At 51.4% G+C, this 18,430-nt stretch overlaps 1 protein-coding gene across 1 annotated transcript in view; it reads right to left on the bottom strand.

Moving 5' to 3' along the window:
* HIP1 (huntingtin interacting protein 1) overlaps positions 1-18,430 on the bottom strand; it is a 269,760-nt gene that overhangs the window by 68,428 nt on the left and 182,902 nt on the right. Inside the window, exons 17-19 of the mRNA XM_075335272.1 lie at positions 10,511-10,612; positions 9,802-9,934; positions 9,634-9,720 (exon numbers count right to left, since the gene is read on the bottom strand). Of these exons, the coding sequence (XP_075191387.1) occupies positions 9,634-9,720; positions 9,802-9,934; positions 10,511-10,612 (322 nt within the window). The remainder of the gene's footprint in view (positions 1-9,633; positions 9,721-9,801; positions 9,935-10,510; positions 10,613-18,430) is intronic.

Below are 18,430 nucleotides of genomic sequence, written 5' to 3'. Positions count from 1 at the left end.
GAGGTTGACATTTCTTACTCCACTTCAGCCTGGATTAAGACTGGCGAACAAAATACCCTTTTTCAATCAGCCCCTAAATCACTTTATTAGGGGATTGTCATTACTGTGAAAAAATTGCATGTAAGGGGCTTCATCTCCGCTGCTGTTCCCCAGTCTATTTTCCTGCTCTCAGCTTCATTCATATCAAGACGCACTCATTTGGAGTACAGATGATGGCAGTGATGTAATTTGAGAACAACATGATGTAGGGGGCGGTACGGTGCCTCAGTGGTTAGCACTGAAGTCTTGCAGCGCTAAGGTCTTGGGTTCAAATCCCAGCAAGGACAGCATCTGCAAGGAGTTTGTATGTTCTCCCCGTGGTTGCGTGGGTTTCCTCCAGGTTCTCCGGTTTCCTGCCACACTCCAAAAACATACTGATAGGGACCTTAGATTGTGAGCCCCAATGGGAACAGTGTTGCCATTGTATGTAAAGCGCTGTGGAATTAATAGCGCTATATAAATGAATAAATATTATATTATTATTATAGGGGCAGAGACCCTGATTCAAGTTTAGTTACAACTGCTTGTTGTAGTTTAAAGGGTGCTTTACACGCTTCGACATCGCTAGCGATAGAACCCGCCCCCGTCGTTGGTGCGACATTTGGTGATCGCTGCCGTAGCAAACATTATCGCTACGGCAGCGTCACACGCACATACCTGTTCTGCAACATCGCTGTGACCGCTGAACAATCCTTCAAGGGGGAGGTGCCTTCGGCGTCATAGCGACGTCACAGCGGCGTCACTAAGTGGCCGTCCAATAGCAGAGGAGGGGCGGAGATGAGCGGCCGGAACATGCCGCCCACCTCCTTCCTTCCTCATTGCCGGTGGACGTAGGTAAAGAGATGTTTGTCGTTCCTGCAGTGTCACACATAGCGATGTGTGACGCCGCAGGAACGACGAACAACCAGCGGCATGCACCACCAACGATATGAAAAGGAGCGATGTGTCAACGATCAACGATTTTTGACGCTTTTGCGATCATTGATCGTCGCTCCTTGGTGTCACACGCTGCGATGTTGCTAACGGCGTCGGATGTGCGTCACTAACGACGTGACCCCGACGATAGAAGGATTTTTGTGTACTCACCGTAAAATCTCTTTCTCTGAGTCTTCATTGGGGGACACAGGACCATGGGTTATGCTGCTGTCACTAGGAGGCTGACACTAAGTAAACAGAAAAAGTTAGCTCCTCCCCAGCAGTATAACCCCTGAGCCGGAGGCGGGCTCAATCAGTTTAGTGCACAAGCAGTAGGAGGAGAACCAAACAATCCTGAATAAAACAAGGTAAGAAACTATGACGATCATTCGTGTGACCAGTGACCTGGGAAAACAGGCACTGGGGCAACAGGCATGTCCTATATAACAAAAAACACAAGCAGGGTGGGTGCTGTGTCCCCCAATGAAGACTCAGAGAAAGAGATTTTACGGTGAGTACACAAAAATCCTTCTTTCTCTATCGTTTCATTGGGGGACACAGGACCATGGGACGTCCAAAAGCAGTCCCTGGGTGGGAAGAAAAACCATCACCGGAGTGGGCTTGACCCAGACCTACAAGCGCCTAATGTTGCAACAGGTGTGCCAATGCCACCCGCAAACCCTACGCCAAGACTGGCCTCTGCCAAGCTCGGGTGTGAACCTGGTAGAAAATAGTCAAGGTATGCCAGCTAGAGCGGGTGGCGGACCAGGGGACCTGGTCGATCTACGACTGGAGTCCAATCTTTCAAGGGTGCCCCCTTGCCCGGTAGACCGCGGCGGAAGTCCGTCCTTCATGCGATAGTCTACACCTATGGAGGAAAAGCTCCATGTGAAATTCTGGCCCTTGGCGCCGGCACACGCTTCTTGGGCAAGGGTGAAAGAATGTATTGACGACCGGCGTCACCGAAAGATGGTGTCCTGCAGACACGAAAAACTGAGGGCTCGCACTAGCCCTGGAACGAACTATGCCCCTTTGTGGCTGGGAGAGGAGCCTAGAGCCGAAAGACCGAAACCCAAAGTCCTCTGCTGGAAGGAACAGCGAGGTGTCTTGGACAGAAACGAAAGGTTCTGGCTGGAGCCCCCCCTTGTCCTGTTGGCGGAGCCGGAAAATGGGGAAAAAACGACGAGAGGGCTGACCGCCCTGATGCCGTCTGTAACAACCCGATGGCCATGAGGAGCCCACCTATCAAAACAGGTGGTAGCAGGGAAAAAAGGGGAACCTTGAGCGAACCCATCACTGGATTCAGGTCCCACATTTCTAGTGAACGATGAAATAAAATCTTCAAGGAAACTTGATTCCCGGCCCTCTTCAATATCTGCCATCATCTTGCCCACCGTCCTGACGAGCCAGCATCCGGGATCCCCTGATGAGGCTATGTAACTTGGGACTTCTGAGCCCTGGTAGAATAGAGGGGCCCCGACACGGAAGAATTTTGCGGTCTGGAAGGGGCCACGGGGCATTTGCGAGGAGATGAGTAAAATATGTGAAACTATGCTCGCCTGGGTCAATCCCGATCTATCGCTTGCCTTGGTCCATCTTGAGAACCCTTGAGATCATAGGAAGCCGCGGGCAGATGCACGAGAGCCTGAACAGGCTACACGACCGGACTAGGGCGTCGACATCTAGTCCGGAGCAGGTGCATACTCTAAGCCCCCTTGACTGAGACTTGGATCGGAAGGCCAAAAATGGTCCACGACCAGAGGTCTTCCTTCGCCAGCGATCTGGCTGGTGATTTCCGCGTTGGAGCCCTTTACCTACGGGAGGTCCATCCTACCGCGGACATCGGCCGTCCAAACGTCCCCGCTAGGGATGTGCTGCCGAGATTAGCGAGTGAAGGGACCCGTCCCAGAGCAAGATCTTCTTGGCCTCTTCCCTTGCCATGACACTCACTGCATCTTCCTGGTGGATGATGTAATCACCGCTGTGGCATGGTCCGACTGGAACCTGGCTGGGTCACCGCGACCTAGAGAAGAAATTGTAACTGGGCTAACCAGCTGCCTCTGAAGTCCGGAATGTTGAAGGAGAGACGACGCTCTAGGAGTGTCCCTCGGGACCCTGCCGAGGAATGGTGGGATAGCATACCCTAGCACGGGAGGCTGGTGACGGTTGATAATAAGCTCCAGGGGAGGAAAGGAAGCTTTCCAGGGATGGTTGCGAAGACTGGTCCGCTAGGAGGGGATTGACGGGTCACCCGCGAAGACGGAACCTTCCTGTCTCCGTTCCTCAGCGTGCTCCATTGGAGAGTCCGGGATGAAATCTGGTATGTGCACCGTCGCTACCACCGCCACAGGCTGTGAAGGAGCCAAAAAACCGAAGGGAAGAAACGGGCACGGGAGGCAAAAAGCACGTGGGGCTCTGTGTCAGGAGACCGCAGCCATGCCAGGCGGAGATGGCTGTTGTAGGGATAAAGGCTTTCAGACGGGTTTGCGTGAGGGAACGAAACCTGGTGCATCAGGGCCGATGCCGGGAAGGGGATATACCCTTCTCTTACGTAGCCTAGGGGGGAGAGTAGCCTACCCTGACGTAGCCTAGGGATAAACTAGACTCGACCTATCTCCGAAAGGGCGTTCCCGAAAGTCGGAAAAAAAGTCAGGGACTTCCTAGATGTCGAATCTGCGTTCCTGATCCCGAGTCAGAGGTCTCGATGGTGGGAACACTGATGCTAGAGGTTCAGGCCGGGTAGTGGGCAGACATCAGCTTTGTGAAAAGAGGGTACTCACTCAAGAGGAGACCCAGCCCTGGGTCGGCATAGGTGAGACGTGGACCGCTGCGTATGGTGTCCGGGAAATCCCTGCGGAGCGGCACGATAGTGACGAGAAGCCCGGAGGAACCCAGGCGGGTCGCATAAAGGGTAGCGTGCCGCTTCCTTTCTGAGCCCCCTTCGAGAAGGGGCAAGACAAATAAACGGACTTACCACTGGGAAAAATCACGTCCGGGGATTATCCATGATCACGTAGTCACCGTGCCAACTGGCTGTCCACTGAAAACAACCGTAGTGGCCCCCACCTTGCTTCCTGCAAAGAGGCATGCCCCCTTTCTCCAGAGCCCTTTGGGGGGATGAAATGACAATAACACGACTTACCACTGGTAAACGCCGTGTCTGGTTGCCGTCTGTGATCATTAGCGACTCCAGTATAGTGTGCCCCTTCTCTTCCGAAATCGCCTTGGAGAAGGGAAAAAAGACAATGACAAGACTTACTGCTGGTCAACTCCGTGTCCGGTAGCTGTCTGTGAGCCCGTGGTAACTCAGCGAGCTCTGGATGCCGTCTGATCACATCAGGGACTGCTTCAAATGTCTTAAGGGAGACCTGCATGCACGGAGAGAAGAGGGCTGTCCGCAGCCTTACGGCTTGACTCACCATTTTTAGCAGGCTATTCGTCATGCGCCAAGACATCTAGGTCCTGCTCGGAATCCAGCAGAGGTGGAAGCCTGGGCCATCACCCGAGATGTCGGAAGACTGCCAGAGGAAGGTCAGTCTGGACCTGGGGGATACGTGGAAACTGGGGAGCCACAAGGACGAGACCTGGTCCACTTCCAGCATAGAAGAAAAAAGACCCTGGTACGGGACTCCCCTCCCCGAGGGGATTGCGCCAGTCCTATGGATGGTATGACCGAACATCGGCCGTAGACGCGGCGCATGCGCACGAACCCGAGGGACGTAGCGAGGGGAGTTGTGGCCTGAGACAGGGCGTTACAAGCCGGCAGGGGTCAAAGCAATCTGACATCTTCTTGAAACTAACTCACAAAAGGGGGGACCGAGTCTTGGGCTTACCAGCCCAAAATCACTAAAAAGTCGAGCTGGAAAAACGCCATGTACTAAAAAACGTGAAAGAAAAAACAAGTGCCCGCATAAGCAATGTAGGAGTCAATGTATGCAAGATCATGCACGTATCTATAATAAAAATCGATCCAATATAAAAAATATACACTACCAAAAAAGTGTGTTCTGTTTTTCCCATAATCTTTTTTTTTTTTTTTTTTTTTAAATAAAATGAACACTGAGGGAGCGGGAAAAAAAAAAAAAAATATCCCACACCCCCCTGATGATGCCTGGGGCAGCGCAGGAGGCGGGCCTGGGACGCCGAGGACCAGGCCGAAGCCGGGGGCTAAATTTTTACGCTGCCTCGCGGCCGAGGCAGCGCCGGCGTCCCCGGCCGCGAGGCGGCGGCGTCGCGGCCTAGGACGCCGAGAACCCGGCCGAAGCCGGGGGCTAAATTATGACGCCGCCTCGCGGCCGAGGCAGCGCCGGCGGCCCCGGCCGCGAGGCGGCGGCGTCGCGGCCTAGGACGCCGAGGACCAGGCCGAAGCCGGGGACTAAATTTTGACGCTGCCTCGCGGCCGAGGCAGCGCCGGAGGCCCCGGCCGCGAGGCGGCGGCGGCGCGGCCTAGGACGCCGAGGACCAGGCCGAAGCCGGGGGCTAAATTTTGACGCTGCCTCGCGGCCGAGGCAGCGCCGGCGGCCCCGGCCGCGAGGCGGCGGCGTCGCGGCCTAGGACGCCGAGGACCCGGCCGAAGCCGGGGGCTAAATTATGACGCTGCCGCGCGCGGTGCCGGCGGATCCGGCCGCGAGGCGGCGGCGTCGCGGCCTAGGACGCCGAGGACCAGGCCGAAGCCGGGGACTAAATTTTGACGCTGCCTCGCGGCCGAGGCAGCGCCGGCGGCCCCGGCCGCGAGGCGGCGGCGTCGCGGCATAGGACGCCGAGGACCCGGCCGAAGCCGGGGGCTAAATTATGACGCTGCCGCGCGCGGTGCCGGCGGATCCGGCCGCGAGGCGGCGGCGTCGCGGCCTAGAACGCCGGGGGCTAAAGTCTGACGCTGCCGCGCGGGCAGAGGCAGCGCCGGCGGATCCGGCAGCAAAGCGGCGGCGGCGCAGCCTGGGACGCCCAGTACCAAGCAGAAGCCGGGGAGCGGGGGTGCCCGGCGACTAGGCCCAGACCGGGGCCTAACATTTGTACAGCCGCCCGAGGGGGAGAAGGTAGGAGATGGTGTCCTACCTGATCCTCGGCGCGCTCCAGAGTGCAGGCTGAGACTCTGCACATACTCCTGTGTGCTCCGCTCGCAGAAGGGATGGCTGCGGGCACCAGGGAAACGGCTGAAGAAGGCAGGGAGGTGGACCTGGTGGGGGATAGAAACCCCTAAAAACGTAGCAGCGCTGCGGGCCCCATCCAGATCGAGATGCGCTGTGGTCCAGTCCCTATTTGCCTAGCCCCTTGCGCCCTTTGGGGTGATACCGCAGAGCGGATAGGGGTGCCCAGGAAGATTCTGCCCCGCACGAACACACCAGGGATTGGTACCGCGGGAATGGACGGGGACGAGGGCCCGAAGACTCAAACCTCTGCGACCCTAGGGAGTGGTACCCACCGGGCTGCGAGAGCTGAGGAAGATAAGTACGATACCTGCAGAAAACAGAAAAGTACCACAGATGAGAGCGACGAGCGTCGCCGAGAAAAAATGAAAAAAATACGCAAAAAATCAAGTGGCTGAAGGGGGCCCAGTCGGCCCACATCAGCCTCCTACGACACTAAGCAAAAAACTGATTGAGCCCGCCTCCGGCTCAGGGGTTATACTGCTGGGGAGGAGCTAACTTTTTCTGTTTACTTAGTGTCAGCCTCCTAGTGACAGCAGCATAACCCATGGTCCTGTGTCCCCCAATGAAACGATAGAGAAATAGCGTTAGCGATGTTGCAGCGTGTAAAGCACCCTTTAGTGTTTTATGGGCAAGAGATTATCAGTAGAGGACTAGTTGTCTTGTGCCATGTAGTCCTACTGCTCTGTAACCCAACCCGCACCACTGATTGGCAGCTGTCTATGAACAGTGTAAACAAAAAGCTGCCAATCAATGGTGTGCGGGTTATACAGAGCTCAGCATTCAGAGAACTGGTAGATCTGCAGCAGAGAAAACGCTCCCGATTTGTTGGGCACAGCTCAACCATGAATTGGTAACACACATTCATCTTGAGTGTTCAAAGTTGTCGCTAACCATGTGTTCCCACAGCTAAAGCTTTGGATTCAAGATAAAAAGTGATAAGCTGATCTCCAGGACGTCTTTCTTCTGAGCAGGGATTGTCTCTTTACAGTTAATGACCCCTAAGCCAAAGCGCCAGTATCGCCCTTCACTATAACTAGATGGCACAACAATAGTAAAACTGTACACACTGAGCGTAAGCAAATGAAAAATGGACAATGCTACAGAAAACAGTCCAATCTTTGGCAAAACAGACATGGAAATGTGAATGGTATTATGGGGATACATGACACGGAGCAATGGCTTCAAACCTATTGATATTGACAATCTGAATAATTTCTGTAGCAAAATCAATTTTAGGGCTCATGCATGTACCTATGGCTCTATCCTATACCACTGTGCAGTAATAAACCCTATGGAGGCTTCCATACCTGTGTATGATGTTGTAGAGGTGCTACCCCAGCCCAGACTGAGGATCACTTCACATCAGCGGTATTTTGCCGCAAAACCGGATCCGTCACAAATGAGTTTCAGTTCCATTTTTTTTCAATGGTGGTTGCGTGCGTCATAAACAACCGCATGTGACCGCATCTTGCCGCGATTCCATTGGAAAAGAATGGAACTGAAACACATTTGTGACGGATCTGGTTTTGCGGTAAAATACCGCTAATGTGAAGCGAGCCTGAGAAGTCACTGTGTGATATGGATCTGTCCTGTATTAGTATCAAAACGTATTATCAAATAAGGAATCCATGCAGTGCCCTAACATTACACCAGCAAGGAAGCAGCAAAGAAAACACGAAGTACATGCTAGGGCTTCTTCCTTTACGGGCTGGGAGCACACAGAAGATATACTGTATACTCATCATTCTTGTCGGTGGATAGGCAATGCTTTCAATGCGTTTCGAGTGTGCTTGCATCCTTAGTCGTGATAGAATGCTATAGATATCAGAGACGTTAACGAAGTTCTGTTCCAGTGCACCGCAAAGAACAGGATCTATTTAAGGTCTGTGATATCTATAGCGTTCTATCATGAATAAGGATGCAAGCACACCCGAAACGCGTTGATACCGTTGCCTGTGCGCTAATTGCTTGTCTTACTCACAATGTCCTGTATGTGAACTACTAGTAATGAAAAATCGTTTGTTGAGCCTCATCCTTTATTATTCCCATTAGAGAAAAGATGTTCCAGATATTTTCGGAACATAACACTTTACTACAACACACATCAGGAGAGGTGTGGGGTCCTCTTTAAGTGTTCAAGGGATTCTCCAGAAGATCAAAACAGTTTGAAAAGATGTCCCTTGCTTATGCTGTAGTGCTTTGTAGAGCTGATGATACAGCAGGTCCTGAGATATATCATGCCTGAGACATTGGAGATGTGGTCACTTAGATCAAGGTAGAACATGGCTACGTATATTCTTTTGTGATCACTAATTTGTCACATAGAGTTTAGCTCAAAACTCACCGAGTGTCATACTGACATCAGACACTGTTCACACTACATATTTTGAAACTCCACACTATGGTTTCTCTGGTGTTTCTGAGTTACACAGGGAGGCTCAGGTGTCGACCAGCTGTGTGCTCATTAAGGCTATGTGCCCACGCTAGAATGTCCATGCGGATTTTTTTGCCTGAAAATCCGCAACTTTCGCGGCAAATCCGCACCCGCGGATTTGCCGCGGATTTACCGCGGATTTACCGCGGATTTGCCGCGGATTTTGATGCGGATTTCATTTTTTTTTTTTCCCCCATTCAAAACAGAAAATCCGCACCAAAACTGCACCAAACAATTGACATGCTGCAGTTTGTTCCGCATCAAAATCCGCGGCAAAATCCGCAGCGGAAAAATCCGCAGCATGGGCACAGCATTTCCAAAATGCCATTGAAATGGCTGGGGAGTAGCTGTGCTGCAGATTTTCGGCAAATCCGCGCTAAATCCGCGTCAAAATCCGCGTCAAATCCGCGATAAATCCTGTAGCGTGGGCACATAGCCTAATGGTCAGACTAGGAAGTGTTAACCTCTGCTAGCCTGCTGGTTACCTCTGGGATCACATGTTGTTGGAAACTTATCACATTGACTCCCTGCCTTTTTAAGATGGTGGAATTGGTCTTCCCACACTCACTATATTTTATTGCTGTGTTGGTCCGTGTGCTCTTGTGCCCCAGTCCTGCTGGTGATTATACTGCGTGGTGCTCGGAGTTGATGTGGAATTCTCTCGTTGTCTTGTTGTTTCCTCCCTGCTCTTATATTTCTTCTTACCTCTTATTGTCATACCTCTGTGCGAGCGTGCTGGGAGATAAAGTTTTTGCTTCCCTGATTGTCTATCTCTGTTGGTTTTATCACACTCCTGTCTCAGCCCCTACCCTGGATTAGGGGGAGGGAGGTATAAGAACAGGGCTGGTCAGGAAGGTGGCTCTAGTGTGAAGGCCAGTCTAGTAGCCCCTGTCACTTGCTCTCTCTGAACACCATGACAATCATTCTCAGTGTGCAAATCCTTCCAGTCCCTACAATTTATAATTTTATCCAAGAAAAATGTGCATCTTCCCTTGTTGGCTTCTTCTACCTGTCCAGTCTGACTACCATGCATGTCCTCCACTTGCCTGCTACACTCTTTACAGCTTTTGGTCCTCTCCCATCTTTTCTTCTCACCTGAAGTGTCAGACATGTGTCTCTTCCAAGCCTCGTCTAATTTCTCAGTGCTGTCTACTGCTGCCACCGTTCTGGAGATTAAAAAGTCTGAAAAATAATCCAGGATTAGTGGATTTAGAAGTCAGATCCTCACACAGTAGTAGACCACTCTTGAGGCCGTGTCCTCACCTGTAGACACGCTGCCACTGGTGTACAAGGGCTCATCCAGTTGCTGGAGCGCCTCATGGATGATCCCTTCCACCTCCTGCATCAGGCGCTGAAGGAAACTCTCTTCGAGTTCTTTAAATTGTGAGAGACAATCCTGAGAAGACAAAGCGGAGGGGACAAGGAGATCTCGAATAATTCTCTTATACTGGTGATGAAAATGGAGATGTCTGTTCCACTGGTCATGACAATAATCGGAAATACGGAATAACGTTTTTCAGGTATTGATGCTACTACAGAGCAAATACCCTCTTGTGGAGCATGAACCAATTTTCTCATTGTTGCCCAATAAATAACCATCTTGTATATTTCCAATGATTGTGAGGCCACTTATAACTTTTCTGTTGGAAAATGTTCAAGTTCAACTTTGATGTGGTCCTAAACCATATTAGAATATAATTCAGGTTAATGGTTGAGGTCCTGCTGTCAGACGAGCTCAGTGATGGATTCTCTGTTGACTCATTCTGCTATGTACAGTGATACATAAAGGCGATACAAGCCAATCAGTCAAAAAAAAATTCTGAAAATGTAATGCAAAAGTTATTTTTAGCCAAAAATACAAGCACTTAAGTGACTAAAGTGTCCCCAAATCCTGTAAAGTAATAAAAAATATATCAAAAAGAGTCTGCACTGAAATGTATTCGGTTGCGGTTCTGCTCTTCAGACATCTCACCTGCTTAGATGTCTCCATGCTGCTCTGAAGAAGCTGGACTTCCTGTTTGCTGCTCTCTAGCGCCCCCTGTAGCTCATCCATCTGATGCATCTGCTCTTGTGCCTATAGGTTACAAAGGATAAAACAGGAGACAGCAATTTATTACAGACACAACTAGGTAAAATCAAGCTTTTCATATATAATGGATAGTCCCTTCTTAACACTGTTAATAATGGGCAAAATAAAGCCTTCTGTTTTAAATGTCCTAATCTGGAGCATTAGAAATGTTTTAGGTTTCCCTTAGGCTAGTTTCACACTTGCGTTGAACGGCATCCGTTGCTAGCCGTCGCCTTGAGGAATTACGGTAACCGTTACAGGAAACCGTTTTATTCCTCATAGACATATATTAGCTACGGATAGCAACGGATGGCCTTGCGTTGCATCCGTCAGCCGACGCTGCGTTGCATCCGCCTGACGGATGGAACGCTGCATGTAGCGTTTTTTTGCGCTTGGCAGATCGTCAAAAAAACCGCAACCGGCAGGATTCCGTCGGCGTCCGTTGTTTTTATAATGAACGTCTATGGTGGCGGATTCCGTTAGAATCTGTTATTTAACGGATTCCGTTAACGCAACCGTCTTTACACAACTGCGCATGCACAGATGTGTAAAGTCAAGAAAAAAAAAACTATAACGGATTGCATCATTTTGTTGTGCCACTATATGCAGCGCATCCATTGCATCTGTCACAGAACGCAATGCAACGGATGCCATTCAACGCAAGTGTGAAACTAGCCTCAAAGGGGATCTACGACGTAACTCAGTTCCACATGGTGAGCGGTGAGGATGATGATGAGTCAGATCAAGCCAGGATGTGAGCGAGATCAGCAGGTACTGTGCACCTAAGGGCTCGCTCGCTTGAGCGTATACATCGGAGGAGTGCTACACAATGTTTTATCAGATACCACTCGGACCACTGTTATGCTATGGGGCAGTGCCAATCACAGGTTGTTTTTTTTTCACATGCCAATTCAGCATTGGAAAAAAATTGCAGCATGCTGAGATCTGCAGCTCAAATTGGAAAGTGAGCACATATTCACATCTATGGGACCATGGAAATCATCGGACTGCACTCAGATGACATCCGAGTACAGTCTCATTTCCACGGACTCACAGAATGGAGAAATGGTGTTCTTCATCATCTCCTGACTGTGTAATCCAGAAGAGCAGAAGCAGCGGCACAACCCACGATGTAGCCAGAAAGAAACATGCGGGAGAGGAGCCAAGTGCAGGCCCTTTATGGAAGGGGGACAGCCGTTTTACCACCATTATATCTCCTGACTGTGTGCTATGACCCTCTCATGTAAGACATCGGATCACTCTAAGCTGACACTCACATCAGACCTGGACTACAGCTTGATCCGAGTGTCATTACCATAATTGACCTGATTCTTTTGCATGAGAGAATCAACGCTAGATGACCCCGGTCTTATACACAGAACAGGACCCCTGCGAGATACCTGTCAATCATACACGTGTATTCACAATCACCTGCCGAAGTAAGGAGATCGAGGTACGTGCATGCGCTGAAGACAAGGATAGCAATGCGCACACGCCATCAACATTGGTAATGGCGGTGGTGCAAAATTTAAATGAAGAAAAGGATACAAGGCAATAGGAGGAATCATCACACAGGACCCGATGCTCAAGTCTGTGCAAAAATTACGTCATTACTGAAGGGTTTGAACAAGGATTATTCTGAAATCAAACCTCGGATTTGTCAAATAAAGATATCATTTTAATCAGCATCTTGGTGGTTGGTTCCCTATAAAATGCAGCTGCTGGGACAATCATCTGATCAGCGGCCGCTGCAGAGGAAATGCAGTATTAGATAGTGGCCATTCAGAGCAATAAGCGGCTGATGCAGGGGGATGTACAATTACAGGTGGGTCAGTCATACAAATCAGCGACCACTGAAGGAACATTTCCAGTATTAACTAGGGACCATTTAATGGCAGTATGGCTAAATTCAGAGCCACTTATGTGCAGGGGAGTACTATTTCAGCCCCCTTCACACACCCGTGTAAAACACGTACGTGAAGAAATGGTACCGGTATCATCAGTGTTACGGATCAGTCATCAGTCAGTCATCGGTGTTTTTCACAGATGGCTAAAGAAATAAATTGTAACCTTCTCCTATACTTTGCAATGTTAAACCCAGACAGCATATGGACGCACACTGATTCTACATTGCTGCCATCCATATGCGGTATGTGTTTTTCACAGATGCATAGACTTGTATTGGCCCTTATTTTCAGTGCTGCTAGGAAAAAAAATGTACAGTATTTTTCAGTTTCTCAGACGCACCGGATTATAAGACACACCCCAAATTTCGAAAAAAGTAAAGGGGGAGTCCATCTTATAATCTGGCGGTGTATTACCGGGAGGGGGGGGGGCAGTGCTTGAGCGGGGTCACAGAAGGCAGGGCCGGTGGTGGCGCATGCCTGGGTGCAATTTTCTTTAAGTCTGTTGCCGAGAAAACAATGGTCCGGAGGCAGCGTGTGCACAGATGAGATCTTGAACCGAGAGCTCCATCTGCGCGCACCCCGACTCCAGGTGCCATTATTTGAAGCCCTCACTGCCCACAGCACAGCAGCCCGTAGCATCCGCAGCCCCAGCAGCACAGCCGCAGTACAGCACCCACAGCCCCAGCAGCACAGCGCCTGCAGCCACTGCCCAGCCAATGCAGCACAGCGCCCGTACTCCCAGCCGCCGCAGCACAGCGCCCGCAGCCTCAGCACAGCCGCCGCAGCACAGCGCCCGCAGCCTCAGCACAGCCGCCGCAGCACAGCGCCCGCAGCCTCAGCACAGCCGCCACAGCACAGCGCCCGCAGCCTCAGCACAGCCACCGCAGCACAGCGCCCGCAGCCTCAGCACAGCCGCCGCAGCACAGCGCCCGCAGCCTCAGCACAGCCACTGCAGCACAGCACCTCCAGAATTGCCTTGCCCCAGCCTCCTGCTACTTCTCTCCACCACCTCCCAGTAAGCTACATTCGAATTATAAGGCACACCCCTCATTTTCCTTCCAAATTTTGGGGAAGAAAAGTTTGTCTTAGAATCTGAAAAATATGGTACTTTTTATTGTGTTTTGCACGGACATGTGGCAGCCCCACAGGTTATAATGGGTACATGTGCTATTCACGAAAAAACAAGTACCACAGGTACTGGAAACACAGACATGTGAAGGAGGCTTTATGATGTACAAATACCCTCATAGGACAAATAGACCAAAAATTGTCTTTATAAAGAAGGGAATTTTGTTTACTTACCGTAAATTCCTTTTCTTCTAGCTCTAATTGGGAGACCCAGACAATTGGGTGTATAGCTACTGCCTCCGGAGGCCACACAAAGTATTACACTTAAAAGTGTAAGGCCCCTCCCCTTCTGCCTATACACCCCCCGTGGGATCACGGGCTCCTCAGTTTTAGTGCAAAAGCAAGAAGGAGGAAAGCCAATAAACTGGTTTAAGCAAATTCAATCCGAAGGAATATCGGAGAACTGAAACCATTCAACATGAACAACATGTGTATACAAAAAAAAAAGGGGCGGGTGCTGGGTCTCCCAATTAGAGCTAGAAGAAAAGGAATTTACGGTAAGTAAACAAAATTCCCTTCTTCTTTGTCGCTCTATTGGGAGACCCAGACAATTGGGATGTCCAAAAGCAATCCCTGGGTGGGTAAAATAATACCTCGTAATAGAGCCGTAAAACGGCCCCTTTCTACAGGTGGGCAACCGCCGCCTGAAGGACTCGTCTGCCTATGCTGGCATCCGCCGAAGCATAGGTATGCACCTGACAGTGTTTCGTGAAAGTGTGGAGGCTGGACCAGGTAGCCGCCTGACACACAAGCTGAGCCGTAGCCTGGTGCCTCAAGCCCAGGACGCATCCACCGCTCTGGTAGAATGGACCTTCAGCCCTGAGGGAACCGTAAGCCCAGCAGAACGATAAGCTAGAGAATTGGTTCCTTGAACCACCGAGCCAGTCTTGATTTGGAAGCCTGTAACCCTTTACGCTGGCTAGCGACAAGGACAAGAGTGCTTCCGAGTGGCGCAGGGACGCCGTACGATCGATGAAGAGTCTGAGTGCTCTCACCAGATCTAATCAAGTGCAAATCCTTTTCACATTGGTGAACTGGATGAAGACAAACAGAGGGTACGGATACCCTGATTGAGATGAAAGGGGGGGATTCCACCTTAGGGAGAAATTCCGGAACCGGACGCAGAACCCCTTGACCTGGTGAGACACCAGGAAGGGGACTTTGCACGACAATGCTGCCCCGACAGACACTCTCCGAAGTGAAGTGACTGCCCCTAGGAAAACCACTTTCTGCGAAAGGCGTGAGAGAGAGTTTGTAAGGAAGGACTAAGCGGCAAACCCCCTGCAGGAACGTGCGTACCTGAGGTAGTCTTGCTAGGCGCTTCTGAAAAAAATACAGAGAGCGCTGAGATTTGTCCGTTAAGGGAACCGAGCGACAAACCTTTTTCCAACCGAATTGCAGGAAGGAAAGAAAGTAGGCAAGGCAATTGGCCAGGGAGAAACTCCCTGAGCAGAGGACCAAGATAAGAATATCTTCCACGTTCTGTGGTAGATCTAGGCAGATGTGTGTTTTCTGGCCTGTCTCATAGTGGTAATGACCCCTTGAGATAACCCTGCAGATGCTAGGATCCAGGACTCAATGGCCACTCCATCAGGTTGAGGGTCGCAGAATTCAGAAGGAAAAAACGACCCTTGAGACAGCAAGTCTGGTCGGTCTGATAGTTCCCCCGGTTGGCCTACCGTGAGATGCCACAGATCCGGGTACCACTACCTCGTTGGCCATTTTGGAGCGACGAGGATGGCGCGGCGGCAGTCGGACCTGATCTTGCGTAACACTCTGGGCAATAGTGCCAGAGGTGGGAACGCATAAGGGAGTTGAAACTGTGACCAATCCTGAATGAAGGCGTCTGCCGCCAGAGCTCTGTGATCGTGAGACCGCGCCATGAATGCCGGGACCTTGTTGTTGTGCTGAGACGCCATTAGGTCGACGTCCGGCATCCCCCAGCGGCAACAGATCTCCTGAAACACGTCCGGGTGAAGGGACCATTCCCCTGCATCCATGCCCTGGCGACTGAGAAAGTCTGCTTCCCAGTTTTCTACGCTCGGGATGTGAACTGCGGATATGGTGGGTGCTGTGGCTTCCACCCACAGCAGAATCCGCCGGACTTCCTGGAAGGCTTGCCGACTGCGTGTCCCACCTTGGTGGTTGATGTAAGCCACCGCTGTGGAGTTGTCCGACTGAATTCGGATCTGCCTGCCTTCCAGCCACTGTTGGAACGCTTTTAGGGCAAGATACACTGCCCTGATCTCCAGAACATTGATCTGAAGTGAGGACGCTTGCTGAGTCCACGTACCCTGAGCCCTGTGGTGGAGAAAGATCGCTCCCCACCCTGACAGACTCGCGTCCGTCGTGACCACCGCCCAGGATGGGGTTAGGCAAGATTTCCCTTTCGATAATGAGGTGGGAAGAAGCCACCACCGAAGGGAAGCTTTGGTTGCTTGAGAGAGGGAGACGTTCCTTTCTATGGACGTCGGCATCCTGTCCCACTTGCGTAGGATGTCCCATTGAAGAGGACGCAGGTGAAACTGCGCGAAAGGGACTGCTTCCATTGCTGCCACCATCTTCCCCAGGAAGTGCATGAGGCGTCTCAAGGGGTGTGACCGACCTTGAAGGAGTGATTGTACCCCTGTCTGTAGTGACCGCTGTTTGTCCAGCGGAAGCTTCACTATCGCTGGAAGAGTAAGAAACTCCATGCCAAGATATGTCAGCGATTGGACCGGTGTCAGATTTGACTTTGGAAAATTGATGATTCACCCGAAACTCTGGAGAATCTCCAGAGTAACGTTGAGGCTGTGTTGGCATGCCTCTTGAGAGGGTGCCTTGACCAGCAGATCGTCTAAGTAGGGTATCACTGAGTGACCCTGAGAGTGGAGGACCGCAACTACTGTAGCCATGACCTTGGTGAAAACCCTTGGGGCTGTCGCCAGGCCGAACGGCAGTGCCGCAAACTGAAGGTGTTCGTCTCCTATGGCGAAGCGCAAGAAGCGCTGATGCTCTGGAGCAATTGGTACGTGGAGATAAGCATCCTGATATCGATCGATGCTAGGAAATCTCCTTGGGACATTGAGGCGATGACGGAGCGGAGGGATTCCATCCGGAACCGCCTGGTCCTTACGTGTTTGTTGAACAGTTTTAGGTCCAAAACAGGACAGAAGGACCCGTCCTTCTTTGGAACTACAAACAGGTTGGAGTAGAAACCGTGACCCTGTTGCTGAAGAGGAACCGGGACCACCACTCCTTCTGCCTTCAGAATGCCCACCGCCTGCAGCAGAGCCTTGGCTCGCTCGGGAGGCGGAGATGTTCTGAAGAATCGAGTCGGAGGACGAGAGCTGAACTCTATCCTGTAACCGTGAGACAAAATGTCTCTCACCCAACGGTCTTTTACTTGTGGCAGCCAGGTGTCGCAAAAGCGGGAGAGCCTGCCACCGACCGAGGATGCGGTGTGAGGAGGCCGTAAGTCATGAGGAAGCCGCCTTGGTAGCGGCGCCTCCGGCGGTCTTTTTAGGGCGTGATTTAGACCGCCACGCGTCGGAGTTCCTCTGATCCTTCTGAGGCCTTTTGGACGAGGAGAATTGGACCTGCCTGCGCCCCGCAAGGACCGAAACCTCGACTGTCCCATCCTCTGTTGGGGTATGATCGGTTTAGCCTGAGGAAAGGATGTATCCTTTCCCTTGGATTGTTTGATGATTTCATCCAGTCGCTCACCAAACAAGCGGTCGCCAGAGAATGGCAAACTGGTTAGGCACTTTTTGGAAGCAGAATCTGCCTTCCATTCCCGCAACCACAAGGCTCTGCGTATTACCACTGAATTGTCGGACGCAACCGCCTTCCGGCTCGCCGAGTCCAGGACAGCATTAATGGCGTATGACGCAAACGCTGACGTTTGAGATGTTAAAGACGCAGCCTGCGACGCAGACATACGTGTGACTGCCTCAATTTGCGCTTGAGCCGCTGAGACCGCTTGGAGCGCCCAGACGGCTGCGAAAGCTGGAGCAAAGACACGGCAATAGCTTCATAGATGGATTTCAACCAGAGCTCCATCTGTCTGTCAGTGGCATCTTTGAGTGAAGCCATATCTTCCACTGCAACTAAGGATTTAGCCGCTGGAGATAGGAGGTCCACATTGGAACACTGAACCCAGCCCTTGACAACGTCAAAAGGGAAGAGATAACGTGTATCCTTAAGGCGTTTGGAAAAAACGATATCTGGACAAGCCTGGTGGTTCTGGACTGACTCCCTGAAGTCAGAGTGATCCAGAAAGCGTACTCAATGTACGCTTGGGGAACCTGAAACGGAACTTCTCCTGCTGAGAAGCTGACTCCTCAGGCGTAGGAGCTGAGGGAGAAATAACCAACATATGATTGATGGACGCCGTAAGATCGTTCACTACGGTGTCACAATCAGGTGTATCCAGGTAGAGAACGTTCTCAGGATCAGAATCCTGATCAGATACCTCCGCCTTATCATAGAGAGAGTCCCCATGCTGAGACCCTGAATGATGCGGTGACGTCGAGGGATGCTCCCAGCGAGGTCGCTTAGGGGGTCTGGGACTGCGGTCCGAGTCAGACCCCTCACCCTGGGATCCCTGAGACACTCCAGGAGCACCTTGTTGTACCAACTGGGGGGGGGGACCAGGGGCAATGAATCAACAGAGCCCATGGTCTGAGGGACCGGTCTGGACTGCAAGGCTTCTAGTATCTTAGCCATAGTCTCAGAAAGTCTGAAGTAAATACTGCAAACTCCGTCCCCATCACCTGGACCATTAGCAGAGACTCCGGCTGAGTAAGTT

The sequence above is a fragment of the Anomaloglossus baeobatrachus genome, chromosome 2 (assembly GCF_048569485.1).
Source record: "Anomaloglossus baeobatrachus isolate aAnoBae1 chromosome 2, aAnoBae1.hap1, whole genome shotgun sequence".
In the NCBI taxonomy this organism is placed as follows: domain Eukaryota; kingdom Metazoa; phylum Chordata; class Amphibia; order Anura; family Aromobatidae; genus Anomaloglossus; species Anomaloglossus baeobatrachus.
This window is presented reverse-complemented; position numbering and strand designations above follow the sequence as displayed.